The sequence below is a fragment of the Salarias fasciatus genome, chromosome 8 (genome assembly GCF_902148845.1).
Source record: "Salarias fasciatus chromosome 8, fSalaFa1.1, whole genome shotgun sequence".
Lineage (NCBI taxonomy): Eukaryota > Metazoa > Chordata > Actinopteri > Blenniiformes > Blenniidae > Salarias > Salarias fasciatus.
In genome coordinates, this window is record NC_043752.1 from 9,735,517 (window position 1) to 9,756,927 (window position 21,411).

General features: G+C 43.1%; 1 protein-coding gene across 2 annotated transcripts in view; it reads left to right on the forward strand.

Moving 5' to 3' along the window:
• Window positions 1-20,092, forward strand: part of cpped1 (calcineurin-like phosphoesterase domain containing 1) — a 29,929-nt gene extending 9,837 nt beyond the window's left edge. For both annotated transcript variants that reach the window (XM_030098151.1, XM_030098152.1), the window contains 4 exons: window positions 2,947-3,119; window positions 3,766-3,891; window positions 3,997-4,129; window positions 17,057-20,092. In XM_030098151.1, coding sequence (XP_029954011.1) covers window positions 2,947-3,119; window positions 3,766-3,891; window positions 3,997-4,129; window positions 17,057-17,283 — 659 coding nt within the window. In that variant the 3' untranslated portion in view covers window positions 17,284-20,092. The remainder of the gene's footprint in view (window positions 1-2,946; window positions 3,120-3,765; window positions 3,892-3,996; window positions 4,130-17,056) is intronic.
• Window positions 20,093-21,411: the final 1,319 nt, after the last annotated feature.

Below are 21,411 nucleotides of genomic sequence, written 5' to 3' on the forward strand. Positions count from 1 at the left end.
TGGCCCCTGGGTGTTGATAACCTTTTATATTCCTGTGAAACTTCATCTTTTCAGCTTCCAACCCATGTTTTTGTGTAATGGATTCATCCACACATTCGTTCTTCATGACTCTGTAGTCAGGCGTCTTAATTTGAGATTTGGTTGAGGATTGGTTTTGAGTTGTAAGGTGCAGATGGTCGATTCATGGTTATGCCATGTTAGCAGATGGCTGTGGTTGAGGGCAGGCAGTTGGTGGTTTGAGGAAGCAGAAGGCTGCGCAGCATCCCTGCCACTCTGTGTGGCTACCAGTGCTATTTATTCACATTTATTTATCCACAGAAAGTTAAGTGTGGTGAGATGGCTCTTATTGAGGTGATAGTCCTATTATCCACATTACTGGTTGTTATTTATCAGAACTCTTGTGCTTTGTTTTTTAACACATCAGTTGTCGTCTCCTTATAGTTATCACTGTATCACTATTGAGGTGTTTGGCTCTACCTGCTGTGAGGATTTTTATTAGATTAAGTAGCCACAAGCCTCCCACAGATTCAGTTATTTGTGCATGGACACTTGTTGCTTAGTGCCATCCCAGGAGTGGTGTTAGCTGTAGGTCTGACATGTTTTGAGAAAAGTGAGTATTCTGCACCACATTCAAGCAAGACGATCATATAGCTGTTGATAAATGACTGACTCAGTTGCTACTCATTAGAAGAATTATCTCTTTATTTTGCAAAATGAATGCTCCTCCTCCTTTTTGAAGCTCTGCAGCAACAAAGCCACAACTGGAGCATACGCATGCACGTAAAGGAAATGAGCCAGACTGGAGGTTTGCTGTTGCCCCAGAAATATGCGATATGGGTGGAAGACGGTCGACGCAGATCAGATCAGTTGTGCTTCATCAGGAAATGCCTTCAATAGCTCGTTCACCCTTGGATGATGCCAAGCATAAAAGATGTTTTTCTGTTCTCAGTCACTGAGCAGCTCCACTGGAGCCGATGACAAGGTCAGGTGCCTTGCTAAGGGGCACGTTGACTGTGTTACAAATGGCGTTTCTCATTCACATCTCCTTCACTTACCCTCAGAGCTGAACACTCACAGAGACTGACCTTATACAAATAAAAACTTGTGAATAAGTGTCTGAAGTGGTACAAATCAATTTGTCTGTGACAGCAGGGTGAGCTCAGAGCTACAAGCTGCAATAATTGCCTCAGCATTTTAAATGTCAATGCTTGTGCCCCTCATTCTCCATCCCGGTTTCTGTTAGTCAGGCTGCCTTTGTTTGCTTGTGATTTTGGCGGCGGTCTATCGTTGTAATTGTGAAATAATGTGTCTCCGCTGTTGTGGCTTCAGCTGTCATCATTTTCACAGTTGAGCTTCAAGCTGTTGGCTCCACAGAGAATAAACCAGATGTTTGGTTGCTTCATTTAATTTCCTCCACAAAACAAGGTTCGGGCGACTTGACTGGGTACTAATAAAGCAGACTACAGGCCCTGTGCAAAAGCACATTTTTTTTTACACGATACTAGTTTCATGTTGACAAGGTATTGGGTATTTTAATTTGGGCAAGTTTGGGGTTCAAATTTCATCGCTCTCAAATTCAAATGTGTTCCAAGGTGCTTACTAAAAACTGATTGCTTAATAATCACAACTGGTAGATCTAAAAACACAGGGTGTCCAAACAGCCTAGAAGAGGAGAACGCTCAGTTCTCATGTTGACACTTGTGGGGTTAACTACCGAGTGGCAACATGTCTCATCCAGTTCAAAGTATCGTCCTTCAAAACACACATTACCTTGAGTTATTATGCCAAACTTGTCAAATCACATTGACTTGAGTTGAAGTTGAGTTTGGAGAACACTTTTAGATTACCTTGGAGATCTATCTTACTGATATCGGTACAGATCTGACACACACATTGTCAGGATTGCCATTACAAGCCACCCTTGAAAACTGTAGAGTTTAGGCCAATTCACTGATTGACATCTGCGTGACATGCAGAAAGTCATCATACTTACTCTGTGATGGACTAACTTATGCTCTCTCTTGAATGAAGTTAGTTGCAGAAGGAAGGAAAGCAAGAAAATGTGACTGTGAAACAGGAAACGCAGTGTGCGATTAATCACAATTTAAACACACACAAAAAAAAAAACATTAATCCACTGACAGCCCTAGTTTTAAACCTTTTCTCCCTCAGTCATGCACAAGATGTTCTGTCGGAAAAGGCTCTTATGTAATGAGCCCTATCCAAACATCCAAGGAAACGTTTGCTGCAGAAGTAGGCCAGTAAAATAATTACTCAGACGAATAAAAGGAGGATGAAATGGGAGAGGAGAAAACGAAGACGGGATAACTTAAAAGCAGGGGATGATAGGTTTGTTTGATATAAATTCTAAATTATAAATAGATTTGAGTCTCACCCTTTACCCACGCTGGAATTGAATTCATTAATCTCAGAACGTTATCCTCATTTTCACACATTTCTCTCCTTTCTTTGAACTTCAGGCTCAATATCGCGCTCCTCCAGAGTTTAATGTAGAATTGAGCACATGTTAAAGATTTTGTAAAACAAATAGGCTTGTCTTGATCCACTGAGTCGTGCAGCCGCAGCTTGCATGGTTTGGTTTGCCATGAGAAGCCAGAGCATCCAGCCGGAGCATCCAACCAGAACCCTGCCCATCATGTCAGTAACCATGGTGACGTAAAGCCAGCCTGTACAGAGCATTGATCATTGAGCTGCCATCATCCGAATAATCCCCCCCTCCCCGAGGCAACTCTCACCTGTAGCACCATCACAACCTCTGTCTGACATTCTGTTTCTCTGTTTGGCTCAACATTATTTTTTCCAAGGTAAATATTCTCATCAGGTCTGATGTTTTATGCGATATTGAGATTCACAACCACCCAAATACTTTTTGCATTGACATTGAGCTGTTGTTTTGTACTAACAAGGTCCTCATTTCCCCTCCAGACACACCGTTCAGAGAAGGTCAGGAGCGGGACCTGAAGGCGGCCCTGAAGGGGACGGATCCCTCCATCCCGCTGGTGTTTGTCAGTGGAAATCACGACCTGGGCAACACCCCGACACCCGGCACCGTGGAGCAGTACTGCAGCGCATGGGGGGACGACTATTTCAGCTTCTGGGTAAGCAAGACGCCGAGTGCATCTCAGAGTGGCTTCCTCTGGCATTCAGATTTGTTTGCACAACAACGGTTGAGTGGTCGTCTTAAAGAGAAATTTCCTTAATTTGACACAAATTGTTATGCAGATTCCATAATGAGCCGTGTAGGTCAGTGATCCACTGCGTCTGGCCTGCTCTAAAAGCTGAACCGTGTCACTTCATTAGAGAGATATTTTTCTAATTCATTGGGCTACGAGAGGAGTGTCTGGTTCTGTGGTTTCAATTTAGCTTCAACTTCTTTTCCCCATCCATCCGTCCTTCTTCAATACGATTTATCCAATATGGGATCATGAGGTCATTAACCAATCCCAGCTGACAATGAGCAGGAGGCAGAGTACACCCTGCACAGGTCATCGGTCCATCCCACAGCCGCGGATATTCCTACACCGTTAAGAATATCAGTGCATTAAGCTCAGAAGGTCACACACTGCTGCGTTCATGTAAAATGTAAAAATTGTCAGTTCTTGCTTTATGTATGTGAATAAATTATTACTCACTGACAGTAGTTGAAATTGTATTAGAGCAAGGGAGCAGTGAGCTTGAAGAAAACATCTAGTAAAAGAATGGAATAATCAGTGTTTTCTCTGTGTAACACTCTTCCTTTCCCAGGTGGGAGGGGTGCTCTGCCTGGTTCTCAACTCCCAGCTGTTTTTTGATGCCTCGGCTTGCCCTCAGCTGAAGGAGGCTCAGGAGACCTGGCTCGAGGCACAGCTGAGCAGAGCCTCCTCTTCAACGGTACAGTGGCACGACTTCTTCCTTTGCTATGTTTGCACCTTGATACTTACTGCTGTCGTGAGGCTCACGTTATCTTCATGTCTCATCTAACTGTCTCTGTCTCAGGAACCCAAACCCAAACACGTCCTGGTGTTCCAGCACATTCCTCTGTACCTGAAGAGCCCCGATGAAGAGGACGACTACTTCAACCTGTCAAAGACAGTCAGACAGAGCCTGCTGGACAGGTTCAAGAAGGCAGGTAGGACCTCTCGGAGACACTAATGGGCTTTCTCATAGACAACTCATCTGTTCTTCTACAGCAGGAAGCAACTTTGTTCCTCGAACAAGGCTCTCAATCCCAAAGGGGGGAAGGACGTGTGGCGTAAAACGTGAGGATGCCTTGATATGTTCAGAGCAGTGAAAAACCCTGGTTCAGATGTGGTTGGAGATATTGTCCTCCTACTTTGTCACAGTGAACATTTCCTTTTCTATTTTATATTTTCAGGAAGCTCAGGAAACAGCTTACAGCGTCATTGTGCTGATTATTTGCACAAGTGTGCAAAAAAAAATATTTCTTGAAACTGCTGAATTAGTTGTGTCCATTTATGTCTGTAAACAATTAGAAGTCACTAAAGAGACTAATCAGTTTTGTTGTTATCACAGATAAGCCGCTTCTGTTTCCACAGCTCCGAATAATCAGCTGTGTTTCCAACAATGCAGGATTTAGTCCACTGTGAAGTGGTCTTAAGTTTCTTGTCTTAATGCGTCTTAGCAAATATTCCTGTAAAACCTGTTCACTTCAAGCATATCTAACTGAAGCACAGTTAAGATCCCTGCCCAGAGGATTATTGCTCCATTATCCAGAAGCACGGGAGGAGCTCCGAGCTCACGCGCCACGTAGACGTAATTGAATTAATAAATGCATTCACGTCCTGCAAGGAGAATAATTCCATCATCAAAATTCTTTGTTGGAGGCTTATGAGGGGAGGATAGAAGCGGACCGGACAAAGAGACTCTCACAAGGACGGAAAGTCTTTAAGAAGACTAAGAATCGGTATTTGTCGCAGTGTCGGGATAGCTCTCTGCTGATTGACGAGACCTCCCATACAAGACATGTGTCCCGCTTCTCAATGATGCATCAAGGTGACTGACGTCAGGATGGTGTTAATTTCATTACCCGTCCATTATCCCATCGTGTATTTAACCGTGTTGGCCCGTTTTGGTCTGACGACCCCTCTCTCTCATAATTGATTGTTCTTCAGAGGGAACACTGGTTAAAGATTTAAAGGGCAATCCGTGCAAGCTTTTTATATGCAGGAATGGAAGGTGTTACTTGTACACGGAGAACATGCGAAGTGCGAGTGTCCTTTCCCCACCCACACTCTTGCTCACTTCTGCCCTGCCAGCAATTATAAATTCAGAATACATACAGGGCACGGCACCGTATGAGCCGCGTACATCCACACATGTACGCTGTGGGTAATAATTGATGGAAGACACGGTAACGCTCCGTAAACTACATGACTTTCTCATGTTGGTGTGCGTATACCTTAAGGTCTGTGTGTGTAAGCGCAGTGCATTGCAGCAAGAGGAGATGTGATTTCTGTGATTTAACTCAAACCAGTTTCGAGTTGCCTGATTCGTACCCATTAAGAGCGATTTTAAGTGCGGTTTCTTGAATTCCATGTTGAAATTTTCACTGATTATTAGATTTCACTGTCTGAATAGGTTTCATTTAGACATGTTCACGAGAATCGGGAGAAGTGGAGAAGTTGTGAGCAAAAGCACTTTGTTCCTTGTAAAAAATGACGAGGAGATGCACGCAGCTACGTTACTATTAGGCACTCTTGATAACTCTGCTGATTATTTCAATTCCAAGTGGATAATCGGATGACTTGACTTCCATAAAAGAAGCAAAACTAGCTATTGTTGCATTATACAGCCTTTGTGTCTTCATTCTCCCTCTACACCCTGATCTTTCCGCTCACTTTCATGCTCCTTCTGGTTTCTCCGTCTCTTCTCGGAAGTGACTCGTGACTGGTGCTGTAGTGTCTGTGCTCTGAATCCACTGGAGTCTGTCCTGGAGGCACACTTGCAAAAGAGACAGACTGCGGTCATCGCGGCTCTGCGTCACTTCGTGATTCAGTTGCTGCTTTGCATTTCTACCACACAGAAACTGTAATCGTCAATGACAGGACGAAAGAAAAATATCTTCTCACAGTCATTCATGAGAAGGAAGTGTCAGCATTCAGTTTGTTTGAGTTAAGTAGTCTTTGTCTTAAAACACTTTCTTCATGATTTTTTTTTTGTCTCCAGAGATGGCCTCATGAATTATTGAGAAAGTTATCTAAAAGTCACTTTTTCTTCATTTCTTAAATTACTAAATGTTAGTTTATCTCTGATACTAATTAGGTTTTAATCATGTGATAGAATTATGCATCACTTTCGATCCAGCTCCAGCAATTTGCTTTTAATTAGTATTTGTCAGTAGTTCGCTTCAGAAAGATTTTTGGCTTATTTTGCCTTTAAAATTTAAGTTTTGATATTCTCTAAGCGTTTTGAGGCTACTGCTGTCTGTATTTTTCATGGTATCCATGGTTACAGATGTCTGCAGCTAGGTGAAAGGAAAAAAAACAACACAGGGTATCTGTTTTCCTCTGCTGTGAAACTTCACATTAACTCTAGATCCAGTTTGATTTTATTTCTGAAGCTTTTTCTTCATTCTGCTTGCCGTCTCTGCATGAGGATCAGCACAACTGCCTGTTAGCTTTACTGAAGAGCAGCAGCAGCACGTTTCAAAGCAACCACCTACTTGTTCACTGTCATGCTTTTCAGCTTTTGACGGAATGCTGAATCAAAGTATGTACTTGCCACTCATTCATGCAATTAGGTTATTTTTCCTCATCCGTTACAAATTATTCCTCTATTGGACTTGCTATGGTTCTGGTGAAAATATTTCTACCTTCTCTTTTTGACGAGTTGTTCACTCATCATTTCCATTCCCCATCGGTGTGTCTTTACCTCTGCACCTCGTGATCTGAAGTGTCCAGATGTGCACTCGCACTTGGATGATCATTACTGTCATTACAGTAAAAGGGCAGCATCATTAACCTCCCTCTCACATGCGTTCTCATGCCTTATTCCCTGGAGGATTCAAGCATGCTGAAGAACATGAACATTGGCATATTAAGCGAAAACCCCATTTTTCTTGGGAGGTTTTCATTAGGTAAGCTTTTGACAAATGTGAGTTTCGTCTGCAGCTCACTCTAACATAATTTTTCTGTGGCGGAGAATGGTGCTATAACAGCAGGTGAAGTATTTCATGTTCCTGCATGAAGTAAAGGAAACATCTATGCAGTTCTTGTACAATATATGTATAATTTTTTGTCGTCTTCATTGCCTCAAAGCGCTCGTTGGCTCCTATTAGAGTGAAGCCAGACAGTCTGTTGGGGACTGAGAGGCAAAATTGGACGAGTCTCCTTGTTCATCTTCGAGTAATTCTAATTCTACGGAAAGCAGCCATGAAACGGGATCAGTCGATTTTACACAAATGTGTCTTTGGCATCAGATCAATCCCGAGAAGTACGAACACACCGCTGCGTGTCACCAAGTTCTCGGACCACTCCAGAGGTGTCTTTTCATGGTGCGGGTTGTCTCGCTGCAGCTGGGGACTTGGCTCAGCATTGTGAGGTTGTTATCGCTCCTGCTGTGTTTTCTGCTGCCCCCGCACCACTCCACTTTCATATGATGGAAATAGAGACGATAGCCCCCCCCCCTCCTCACGCACAAAGAAATACATTTAATTGATTTTTCTTCCTCACAGAGGTCCTTTTTTCCCCCACACACTTCATCTTCGAGGGTGTTTGTGCTGGCAGATATTTGAGTAATTGCGTGTTATTTTGTGCATCTTGTGCGTGTCTGTATTTGTGCGAATAATATCTAAACTAAAATATATATATATATATATATATATATATATATATATATATATATATATATATATATATATATATATATATATATATATATATATAAAATTATGTTAAATGTGTGTGTTATCTCAGCAGAACAGCTGCACGTTGAAAAGGTGCAACACCAATTAGTCTCCTTCTGGCTCATCAGAGCGAGTAGTTCCACTCTGGAAACTGTTGTCTGAATTCGAGCTCAAATTAATGACACCGTCTCTCCGTGATGACCCCCCTCCAGGGCAGTGTTGTGCAGCCCCTTTTTCAGTTGCGTGAGCAATTACTATGGTTAGGGATTTCGTTAATATTAGATTGTTTCTCTAATTGCGCATTTTCTCTGTGATTGCCGTCTCCTGAGTTTGAATCAGAACCATCGTAAACCTGCATCGAGGGAAGTCTCAAGTTCATTGCTTGCTTTTCAAGCTAATATGACAAGCCAGGAGACAACACAAGTTAGACAAACAACTTGTGTGAGTGTTATGTTGTGGCATCTCCTACTTGTTGGAAGACTTTTCAGCAAGTCCTCTAAAGACGGTGTGTTGGAAGCAATAACACAAAGCACCGAACACCCTGGAGGAAGTCCTTTGCTTGTATTATTGTTACTTCTGTGCAGCCTTGTCACTGTCACACTCGTAATCACAGTAAATAATGCTCTCCAGGCTTTATTACCTGCACTTTTTCTGATTTGTCACTGCATGAATGCATCTGATCCAGCATCTAGTCACTGCACAAAGAGGAAGGCAACATGCAGCAGTTTTGCGGGAGCCTGCTCATTGTTGAATGTAAAAGGAATGGCTTTTACAGTATGGTGTCAAAAATACAGTTGTTCAGGTTCCACGTACAGCCCAGTTTCATCTCCAGTGGGATGCATCGGTAAAATACCGCCATAATAATCTTTAAGCTGCAAAGGTAGTTTTTTTCTGTTGTGGCGCAGTGTATATGGAGTAGAAAAATACAAACAATCACGCCAGAAATCACTTCAATCTCAATATGAATCGATACCTTGAGGTGGAAAATACAGTGAAATGTACAAAAAGAACGTCTCCTGTTCCTGTAGTGGTTGCATTATGGGTGTTTTTTCAAACTCACCCTGACAGCATGTCTTTGAGGCTAGTTTGAAAGCAACGACATAACTGTCTCAAGAAATTTGCTAAAAATCAATATTTACTTTTAAATTTTACAATTTGCTTGCTGGTTTGGTAAGCCGAATTGGAGGCTCCTACGAGCTGATCTTGGCCCGCGGGCCTCATGTTTTACACCTCTGCACGAGGATCTCCTTGTGGCAGATTGAATTCCCACAGCTCTGGACCGGTGTCAGCTTTCAGATAGGCGGGCAGGAATCCCGGGAGCCCTCTCAGCCGCTCCCCTCCTCATAGATGGAGTGTTGTAATTAGTTTTCCTTGCCCTCCCTCATCCTCATAGATCCTGCAGTCAGGATCGTCTCGCGTACAAACAAGGAGAGATGAGCATTCACACCAATACATACTTACCTGCTGCCTTTGTTTGCCTCCGAGCACGGTTTATGTTGAGGAAAGAAGTAGGGGGAAAAACACAAAAACAAAAGTGCAGCTGGGATTTTCGTTGGGATTTCCAATGTTGCTCGCAGCTGTCGAGTTGTACATACAGTAGGTAATTAGAGGCAAAGATAAGCTGTGTGCTGCTCTGTGTAGTCTCTCCATCTTCCCCCCTCTGTCTCATTCTCGCTCTTTTTGCCTCCGGTTGTCCTTATCAGCGAGGGTTCTACTCCCTTCAAAAGCGAAGGAACATTTATCACCCACTGGGGACTTGATAGGAGGCCACGCTTAAGCCTTTAACCCCATTGTTTTAATGATGAGACTGAATTAATAATGCTTCAGCTTTTTCTAATGCTTTCTTCCCCTGCCTTTGAGGTCTTCTGTTTCTGGATCTGAAGGTACGTGATGTTTAGGATGTCTTTGCTCGACTTCCAAATTGAAAACTGGAGTGTGGTTTTTGCTTTTTTCCAGGAGCTGCTATGATATAACATATTTCAATAGCTTTGTCCAACTTAGGGCTGGATCCGATCTCGATATTTAGGGGTAAACCTTGGATTATTCGCAGTTCTATAGCAGGACAAACATGGACCATCACAGAACATGGTAGACTGCACACAGAAATAATCCTGAGGCCGGAATTGAACCGTGGACCTTTGAGACAAGACTGCTAACTGCTACATCGCCATACTGCTTCCAGTGATTTTGTTTTTTTTTGTTTTTTGTTTTTTTTTTTGTTCTTGTTACTAATTGTGCTTATTTCTTCAGTTTTTCTTTTTGTTTTTCCAGGTCATTTGTTAGTTTCTGTTGTGTCTCCAGTGTTGGTACTCCAGCTGTGTCTTTTAAGAAAAAAAAAAAAAGAAGAAGTTGGGTCTGCACTGCCATGTTTGTCCAAACAGCATTAGCATTCGTGATCCATCTTTTTGTCATGCTTGAAACAGCAATTCCCTCGCAGGGATTTACACCACATCCTCTCTGGACGAAAACCTTGTTTGAACTTAATCCTGAAACTCATATCTCCTCAGCGCTGTGAGTTCGAGATGCACCACATTTGAAAATCAGCGACTTTTGCTTTGCCTAATTTGGTTTATTAGGCCAAAGGTTGCAGGTCTGTTCAGACACCTGAAGAGGTTCAATCAGAAAGGTTTTCACAGATAATGTTGGGTTCAGTCGAACACGAGCAGCAGTATCAAACAAACTTTTGTGGCCCTTTCAACATTTGTATTGTCATCGTAGGCAATCGCTCTATTTGAATTTTGATCGCGATCACACTTTTGTGGTTCAGTTTTGTAAAGAATTGCAAAATGTGTTGACAATGATTGAGACCTGGCTCAAAGTGGCTTTTCAAATGCTTGGGATAATTACATGCGATGAAAGGTGAGTTTCAGCTCTTGCCTAGATGTTAAGTAGCAGTCTAGAACACAGGGATCAAAATTATGGCCTATGGGCCAAAACTGTTACATTTTGAGGCATCTTACCCCCTTTTATTTTTAGATAAATATTGCTCCTAACTTCCATCTTCAGTTGGCTCCAGTTGTTTTCCTCCCCTGAAGTTTAAACTCAATATGAGCACGAAATGATGCTTGATACTCAAAGACCGGGAATTCCAGGAAGTGTGTTGGTGGTGGTGAGATGCGGTGCATGGCGACTTCTTCAAAGGGGTTGGCAGCCAAGATTTGTTTGGTCCGGAGTTTTATCCAAGTACTCTCCAAGCCCAACTTGGCTTTTCTTCCAAGATCAGACAACTTTGAGGAGTCTGGGAGTAGCATGGCTTGCTTTCATCAGGGGAGTTTCTCACAGGCTTTTGATCTCACTATTTTATAAGAAATGCTTCTCAAAATCCTTGCTGTTTGTTATTTGGCTTTCTGGTGTGGATATTTTGTACAATCTTTCGGGCATCTCCTGAGCTGATGACATATATCTGTCTTAGTGAAATTCAACATCAAATGTGGACTCAGAAACCTGCATATAGCTTGACAGATGATCCATTCATTCTTAAATCTTGGTCACAGTGATTGATGAATTGACTATCATTAGTCACCACATTGTCAACCAAAAGGCCAAAACTCAAGACTGGATCTTAAGAATCAGATGATTTTCCCGCTCTGCTTCTTGATTGCATGCATGTGAACCTGTTTTTATGTCCTGTGGGTCTGCGAGCTGGATGACATGAGAAGGAGCCGCTCGGTGATGATGGCTGGCTGAGTGATTTATGAGGATCCGGGGCTGTAAGATGCCTCACAACACCGCCTCATTTTGTATCCCTCTGTCATGCAAATTATCAACAGCCACCATTTCATGATGAATTATTTCCCAGACCTGCACTTTAATGACAACCGCCCTTCAATAACGGCGCGCACGCTGGATGTGCACTCCCACGCAATCGGCTCTCACAGATGTGCTGATGACAGCTTTGTTCAGTACTACATCAGGAGTTTGTGTCCAAAGAGAAAAGAAGGTGAAAACAGAGAAAAGGTCTGAAGATGAATGCTTTGATGGAACGGGGCTTACTGGCAAGACGGGAACCCGTCTTGCAATTAGCAAATCCAATCTTATAGCCCACCCTTCACTGACCAAGAGATGAAAAGGAGATGATGGAAAGTGAGACAGTATGGAGGGAAGTGTAGATGGATGCAAGCATCACAAACATTAAACCTAATTAGATGTGAACCAATGTTTCTTTCACTCCTTTAGCCGGCAGTCGACACAAACACGGCAGCTCGCAGTATTTCAACAGTCAAAGTTGCTTCAGGGTATTCCGACAGATCTAGCAATTATTACTTAAATTGGCTTAGATGATTGCAGCATATAAGAGCCATAATGTACACATAAAGTGCCGCCCATATTGGAAAGATCTCTGCTCTCCTTTCTGTGCATTTCTCTGCCACCTCTGACCAAAATTCAATTTGACTCGGGGTAATTTTCCTCCGTTTGCATTCAATATGTTTTCATCACTCCGACTGCTTACTCTGGGTGTTTTCTGAAAGCGCCTATGCCCTCCCCAACCATACACCCCCCCCCCCACCCCCACCCCTGTCTGTCAAGCAAAGGCCAGTCCCCACACGGGAGTCTTTATCACAAAGAAAAGCACAAAAGAAGCCGTGCCGTGTCCAGGCTGACAGGTAAATGGGATTTCAGTGGAGGCTGAGACAACACGTGGAATTATCAGTGCAATGGCTGCACATTTTCACAAGGGTTTCCACTCAGCGAGGAAAAGGAGGAGGGTTTACATTTACCCTAATTTAGCGTGATACTGCTGTGCCTGCATATAGAGGAGTTGCAAAGGAAGGTTTTGCATACTTTCCTACTTTCTTTGTTGGGCTGAATGGACTCGGTCTAGCATTTGCTGGGAGGAGAGAGAGCTTTTACTCTCGATGTGTCTCTATAGCTCCAGCCACAGCACTAACACTACACAGTTGAGGGTTGAAGTCCCACCAGGCCGCCCACGCTAATTGCACTGTGAGACACTTTCAGATAACAACGTATGGAGGGTGAGGTGTGTACTTTAGTAGGAGTGAAGAAAAGTAAAACAGGTAGCGTATCGCACTTTGTCCTTGTTCCTTGTCACATCAAAGCCATTTTCCCATTGGGGGGCCGCATCATTACGCTACAGCTAGCTTGAGCCTACAGCCATGCGTGTTACTTCGCTACCTTTCAGGTTATCATGTCAGAAAAAAAAAAGCATAATAGTTGTGCACGCTTACTACTCGCTATTTTTACCTGACAGTGGGGATAATGCGTGCTTTTTCGTCTTGTGAGGAAAGGTTGTACTGGTGATCAAATAGAATTACAAAATATCCTTTGCAATTCAGATTAAACAGATTATTTTCTAGTTCACCACCACAAGAACACAACCAGCAACCTACTTGTAGTTCTGAAGGAGCACAGATGGATTCTGACAATCATGCATCTATTCAGGCAATGTTTACTCGACAGCGTTAACTTTTGTTGCATTTTCGGGGGTCCATTCACACAACAAGCATGCTCCGACCCAATGAAAGCACAGTTTTTGCTCATGTTTTGTGCAGAAGTAGAAAACTGGTTGAACACAAGCACTTCGTCTGGGCAGACATCTTCCACTCAGTATTTTTGCTTTCTTCTCTTCAGGAATGTAGGTTTTTAAAACATGCCATTTCAAAGATGTTTAAAAGAAAAAAAAGAAAACCACTTGCCTGAAGGGAAAAAAAAAGCAAAAATACCATTGAACAAACTGATTGAGACATCTGTGAGAACTCGAAAAACAGTGCCATTGCATGATGGACATTTATGCTCTGTCACATCTTTGGGTGTGCCACTGGGAGCAAAAATGCAGGTGATCAACGCTCCTCACTGTGCCCGAACACATCCGGCGTAAACACAGGTGGAGGACAGAAGCTGTGACGGCTGCTGTGCTAACACACTGCTGTGTGTGTGTGTGTGTGTGTGTGGGGCGTCCACATCAGCTCAGGAACAGTTCCCCTGAGCTGCTAGCACAGCTGTAGACTTTTAGTCCTGTTTCCACCGCTAATCTTTCTGCCGCTGCCACTGCTAAACATGTGTGTCACCCCTCCACTCATATCTTCTCTAGTTATCAGAGGTTTTAGGTTATCTTCTCCATTTTTATTTCACGTATTTTTCAGTGTTACGCAGGCACTCTCAGCCGCTAAACCGTTTTCTGGCAGACAATTCCAAAGGTCAGCTCCATCTTCTGACTGCATCACAAAGGAGATGGCTTTCTCAACATCGTTATTTTATATTTATATTTATTTTTCCAATTGTTTATCTTTTATTCATACTGACACTCTTTTGGAGACTGAAACCGATTTACTTTCTCTGACAGGCCGTCTTTTCTCTCACAGTGTTTTTCTTGAGCAAACAAGGCGCCTGGTGGAATGTTTTGACTTCTAAAGTCACATAAACACTCTGCTTTGAAAGGGACATGCCCAAATGATTGTAGAGCAGGATGAATCACTGCTCATTTTCTGGATTGTTTCTATAAAATCACTAGTCTGGAGAGTCGATTGATTTTAATGACATGAATGTTTTAAAAAGACCCAGTTTATATGAGAATTTTTGCATTGCTTTTAAATGTTAATTTATTGAAAACTATGTCTTTTTATGTGAAAACAACAGAAACGCTGATTTAAACGAACCCCCAAACCACAACTAAAGTTTTCTGTTTACAAGGTTGACATGGACGGTGCTCCACCTAAAGTCTGACACACCCAGAGAGATCCTGATGATGAGTAGAAAGTGATCACTGGAGACCTTTAACTTGATGTTTCGAGTCCAGTCAAGGTAGAAAAAACATGCCCAGTTCATCCAAATGAGGAAACAAACGCTAAGCAGATCAAATGAGCTTTTGATGGCAGTCTGGCGTTCGGCAAATGCTGCGTCGTGGTGTGGTGGAGCGCATGTGGGACGTGGATCATCAGAGACGCAGACGCTCCGACACATGTACACATATGCACACTGACACTCTCCCACACACTGTGTTTGGTAGCATGATTAATCTTGGTATCTTTGGGAGTTTCAGAGGAGGTTCAAAAAACCAATTTTAGCTTCAAATAGATTTTTTCTTTTACCCCCCCTCCTTCTCCTGTTCGTTCATTCGTCATTATTATTACAGGATTAATTTGTGTCTATCGCTTCTTTGCTATTGCCGTCTTCACATCTTCCTCCCACCACCGAGTCTCTCCGAGGTGACGGAGAAGTCGCAGCTCTCGTGTGGATACCGCAACAAATCCAACATTTCCCCGCAATCAGCGTCGCTAACTGAGTCATCATGTGATCCCATCCAACATTTCCCCCGGCTCACGCCTCTGTCGCTTTGTTTTCACTCGCAAGGGTCGTAATAGCTGTAGATGAACCGCGCAATCCTGCTGAGATAGATGAAAAAAAAAAAAAAAGAAAAGAAAAGCGTACACACTCCCGTGAACACACCTGTGCACACAGTCATGCAAAATAATGAGTGCACGCTCAGAGGCAGCATCAAGGGCACACACTTGCAAACAAGCGTGTGTTTGTGAGTCGTCAGCGTTGACCCTGCCCAGTTAGTCAGACACCTGGGGAAGTTGCGAGGTTATGTGTAAGGCTGCTCTATTCCTGGACACGGACATGTATACATTAATAGACGCTGATACAGCTGCGGGGGCCACCCAGGGAGGCAGGCACACGGCCGCTGATTGGAAATGAGTTCCACCCAGGCACACAATCCTAAATCATCAATTTCCATCTACAGCGGATTAATTATTTAATGGTCTGGCATTTGCAATGGCTGTCCTCACGTAGCTCCCAATATTAATACAAATTTAGGTCACATTTGTATTCTAGTGCTGCTTGATTACACAGAGTGTCAGGCTTGATGATTCGGGGCAGTTTCAGCCTGCTCGTATGGAAATGGTATCAGCAGCCGCGACATGAGGTTTTTTGTTTTTTTGTTTTTTTCCTTTTTATTCAGAGAGATCCTCCTCGTCTTTGTTGTGCAGATTCGTAGGACAGACCCTCGTGTTTCTCATGCACAGACTGAAACTCATCCTCTTTTGTTGCCAGTTTTGGTTATTGTGTTTTTTTGGCTGGGTGTCTCTGAGGAGACGAGGCAGCTAACAGCCAGACTTCCCTCTCATGGAAACACTTGCAGAACTAGCGTCCCATCGTCGACGGCGTGCATTTGAAACCCGAGCAGTCATGATTCCGTCACACTCCGCTCGTTTTCAACAACATAATCCTAATATTAAGCTCTTTCGTCATCCCTAACCTTTTGTTTTGGCCTTAAACGTTAAGATGGACTGTCAGCAGGACGGGTAAACAGACTCACAGGCTGGGATAAACACGGAACAGAGAAATATCAACTCATTTCGCAGAGCGAGGCCACTTTGACGTGTTTTAAGCGTGCGGTTATTTCATTCCTGCAGCAGTGACAGACTGTCAGTGCTTCAGGGCACCTCCACCCTCCCCACCCCCACCGCTCTATTAATGAGGCTGCCTGTAAGTGTAATCAAATTGAGAATCGTGTCCACTTCAAATGGAGGTTTACCAGGGTTTGGAAATATGTCACAAGAGGAAGGTTTGTTTTCTTTCTGGGTTACAGTTTCACTTCCTCTGTCTTCCTGTTCATCTCTTGACTTTCTTGTTATCTGCTGTCTCTTCTGACTTCCTTTCCCTCCCCGTCTTTACTGTTTTAACCTGTAATTCCTTATTTTGACAGTCTCTGGTGGGTTTTGAGAAGAGAGTTATCAAGCGGTGTTATGTATTATATGTTGGTGTAGGTTACGCGTATCTCTAATAAGGAGGGTATGCTAATAAGCGAGCTATAATGAAGCATACACACACATCCTTCAAAAAAAATGAAGAAACTGAGCAGCAGGTTCTTCATCAAAAGCACTCCAGGAGCTGCTGTGAGTTATTTAAAGCAAAACAGCATTGCTCATATTGATTAACAATACCTGTCGACATAATTTGTTGTTGTTTATTTTTTAGTTCTGTGTGATGCCACCAAGTCTGCGTTCTGTCTCTTTATTTGTGATAATGAGAGGCCGAGGGTCAGACGTGATGTGAATTACAAGGCACCTTAAAACTGTGTCACCTATTTTTAGTAATATCCCAAAGAGACAAAACTAAAACAGGTCACTAAAAATAACAAAAATGTTTCCCCCCCCATTTCACCACGCTCCGATTTATTCGATTTTTTTTCTTTCCTCCGTCTCTGCTTCTCCTTCTTCCACATCGCAGGGGTGAAGGCAGTGTTCTCCGGCCACTACCACCGAAACGCCGGGGGCTGCCATGGCGGCCTGGACATGGTGGTGAGCTCGGCCATCGGCTGCCAGCTCGGCCAGGACGAGCACGGCCTCCGGGTGGTGGTGGTGACCGCCGACAAGGTGGTCCACCGCTACCACAGCCTGGAGCAGCTGAGGGCGCGGGGCATGGACGAGGACCTCCGGAAGCTCCTGCAGGCCTGAGGAGGCCGGCGTCCCAACGCAGAAGCTGGGTACCTCCCTCACCCGTTTTGGTTTAATTGGACATTTTTTAAGCTCCCAGTGGTTTGTCGATATCAGAATGTAGGCTTCCACCTGCGTGCCAATCGGAGGGGAAACGGAAAGCTTTGCACAAAACCCATGTCGCATTTGATCAAACCCACTTGCCACATTTTGGATACGCTGTCACTTTATGCCACAAACACACACAAACTATTATCTTTATTATTCTTATCTAATGAAAGACTCTACAGATTATACAAATAAAAGCCTAAAAAACACACTAATTTGCAAAGGGATCATATTTTATGATCTACCAGATGCAAGTAGAAATTAAATCATTAAAAAGTTACACTTGTTTCTACTCTATGTAGCCAATGAAAGTAGTAAATTCAAACCAGCAACTGAGATGCCAACCTCAGCTCAGTGTACAGAGGTCTGGGTTAAACTTTGGTTTCAACTGAATGTTTTCCTCTCGGAGGATCGGATGTCAGCCCTGAGCGGCCACCGAATGTGTTCTCAAACCTGTATTTTCTGTTGTAGAGAAGCACGTTTCTCATCTATCTGAAGTAGCGTTACGTCCTCGGGCACCTGCTCCGTCTGTCTGTGCAGTGCAGATGTGGTCTGTGTTGACTTTTAAATGTGTCCCCAGTTTTTCCATCGTTAAAGGACCATTCCAGCCTAACATCCTCTCAGGCTGAGTTTCTGCAGATCGGGGGAAAGAAATGAAATTCCAACAGCTGCGTACATTTCAGACTGAAGGTTCCTTTATTGTCTTTGTAAACACAGAGCATAAACAACAAGACAACTGAAACTCAGCTCTGGTAGTGGGAGCAGATTAAATTCAATACGCAAAAACTCAGAACAGTGTCAAAAAAAAGTAACTATTGAAGTAGTTTCACATGAAATTCTCTCCTTTTCTCTTCCTGTAAAACTTGGTAAAAAGGCTGACAGCTCGTCCTGCACTCAGACGCGTTTCACACACAGCACTTGAAATGTTTTTTTCAAGGAAATATATAAATATACGGAGTCACATATCACTCAAATATTTCTTCTCAGGGTCTTTGAAGCAGTCGTGGGAAACGTAGGAAGCCATGTGTAGTTCACAAAATGACAAAATAAACTTCAGCTCACTCCCAAAATGAGTGTTTTGAGCACCCCCTACAGGACTAATGTGTTCTCCAGCAAGATTAAAGCTAAGGTTTTGATTCACAGACATGAAAAAAGTGCACTGGTGATGCTGGTTTTTACAGCAGGACTGAAAATACAATGACAATAAAGGCATCTCTCTCCTCAGGAAAGTTGGGTAAAAGATCCAGATTGATGTTAGATTTTGTCTAGTCATGGAAATAATGCTTTCATGTTCAACACTTCCAAACATTGTCATATATTTACAGATTTTGAATCACCTGATGTGTCACTAGCTTTCGTCCTGTGCTTTAGTTATGATTAGTCGGGCTTCAAGGTGCCGCAATATGCATACAGTACATTTTAACATTGGTGTAAAAGGTTGGAATTTTCCTTTAATGATCCAGATTATTCCCGTCTTCACTGTCTGCTGCAGTCTAATACCTTGGTGACCATCCTATGCAAACTCTTCACTGTGTTGTGTGTGTGTGTGTGTTGTCTGTTCTCAGTGTGTTCTGTTGTTTTGGTCTTATTGTGAACAGCTCCCGATACTGCCCTGGCAGAGTGGATTTAGTTTTAATCCCTATGGATTCTAACCAAAATGACAATCTTGACTAATTTTCGAGGTGTTCTTGCTTTGGGAAGCAGATGTTATTGATGTCAGCGCTAAACTACTTCATAATCGCACGGACACGAGCAGTGTGACGAATCTTGTGCCTCCTAAAATTACATTTGGACACAAAACTGAAGTTTAACTGAAAAATATTTTTTTGCAGTTTGATGTTGAAGTGAATTTGAAATTGAAACGTGACATTCTAGAACCGAAATAATTCCAGAGGATCTTATGTTTCTTTGACCTCTGGCTAAATCTAAGCTTTAAAAGTGAAGGAACGCTTCTTCCCCCTCATAAAGCGTTAAAGGGAATCGCTTTGATTTTAAGGACGAGAATCAGTAATTAACTTCGTATGTCTAATACGGAGAACATGCAAACTCCACAGAGTGATTCCACACTGCCTTTGAATCACTTTCAAGTTCTACTGTTCAGATTTTTAAAATTCCAACTCGTTTCCTTGTGGCGTGAGTTTCGTCCCCTGCAGCTCCGGTAAATGTCGGGCTTCTTTCAGCTGCAGCTCTCACCGAAAGTGATCGTGTTTCACATCTGGGAGAGAAAAATCTCTGAAAGTGCAACCTGGAATCACATGCGTCGTTACCCAGCGTTCCACGTGAAGTTAATGTAAAACCCTGATGGGAAAGGCGAACTCCGAATCTAACTAGGAAACTGTTGGATGAATGAGTCATTACAAACAAAATTAAAGAGGAACCGTAAATACTATCAATAATGGAGTCCAATTTAATGAAAATCTTGAGAAAAATCTGAGATTGCATCAGATTATTCCATCTCCAATATATTTCTCTGAGGCATGAGTGTTGCAATATCCACTTGATGGCTCCTAGCTACATGTTTATTAAAGCATAGATCAAACTGACTGTGATTTTGCCGCACTGTGATGTTTCTGAGATGAAAATATTTCATCATTAGACCAGGGGTTTCACTCACAAATTCATGACGCAGCCCTCCCCCCCTCCCCCACAGGTTTAAGGCACACCTAATCGTTTTGATCTGCACGTGTTCGGGGATCCGCACACGGCGAGGCGCTCGGTAAATAGAATGAATGGACTGTAATTGTCTTGTTAAAAGCCAAACTAACGGAGGTGTCAGACTGATGAAACACAGTGATGGTGATGTGATGGGTTGATGATTACTGGTGGGAGGACGACGGTGTTTCCTGGCTGTTTAGTCAGAGCTGAAAACAGCCTCGCAGTGTTCTCGTCTGCGAGCTGCGAGGCTTATTTGGGAGCTCGCAGTCCTGAAATTACCCTTAAAATGGACATTTCTGCTACAAAACGACTTTCTCTCTCAGCCCTAAATGACTCTACTCGATTACACACTCGCTCTCACTCCCTCCCCGGCCGACTGGGAACCAAAAGAAGTTGTCATGGCAACCCTTTAGCAACACATCTGCGTGTCTGTGTGTGTACAATGCGGATGTGAGTGCGCACTTGTGTGTCCACCCGGGTTCTAGTGTCTACCGTAGGCGATCTTTTTTTTTTTTTTCCCCCCCCACCACCCCATCGGCGACACCATCGCTGACCTCCTTTCACACCAACAAATTCCCCTCTTTCCCAAAAAGTCAGCGTGTGATGGAGGGAGGAGGTCGCGTCTGAGAGGAATGGATAATGAGAGTGATGTGTGAAAGACGACACAGTCCATCTCCTTCATTTCCTGTCTGAGAAGGGACCTTATGTCCTTATCTATTTTTATATCCTCACGGTAGCCAAGCTCCCTCACATTGTTCTTATCTCCCGCGTGTGTGCGTTGTCCGCTGCGCGTGTGGGATAGTTGTTTTCGAGCGTGTCGACATTAAAAATTCGGGAAGCGTCGCACATTTTGCTCCTCTGTTGGACTCTGATGAAATGACCTTACTGAACACCTTGACTGTGACAACTGGTTGTTGTATTTTTATAATAAATGTTAATTTTATGTAAAGAATTTATGGTGTTGTGTTCTTTTTTTTAAATGACATTTTGTTTTACATACTGTTGTGGTCCAAAGTTTACTTATTACCAACAAAAACATATCTTGGAGACATGAGCTTTTGATGAAGCTGGTAAAAGCTGTCATGTAAATGGGGTCATAGATGCAACTTTCAGTTCTTGAATGCAGTGGGATCCAGTAAGATCAGGTGTTTATTCTATAGCACACTGTTGAGGAGCAACAGATATCCCACCATTGATTGGTGCATGTCAAATAAGAAACTGTAAAGGGGGGGTCTATAGGAAGAAGCACATGATTTTTATTTAGCGTTTGGATTCACTGTTCGCAGATGATCTGCTGTTATCCACGCAGTACATGTTTGCTGGTTGCATCTGTTTGTTCCTTTGTGTGTTCATGCTGATGTGTAATGTGTGACCTTGCTGTCTTTG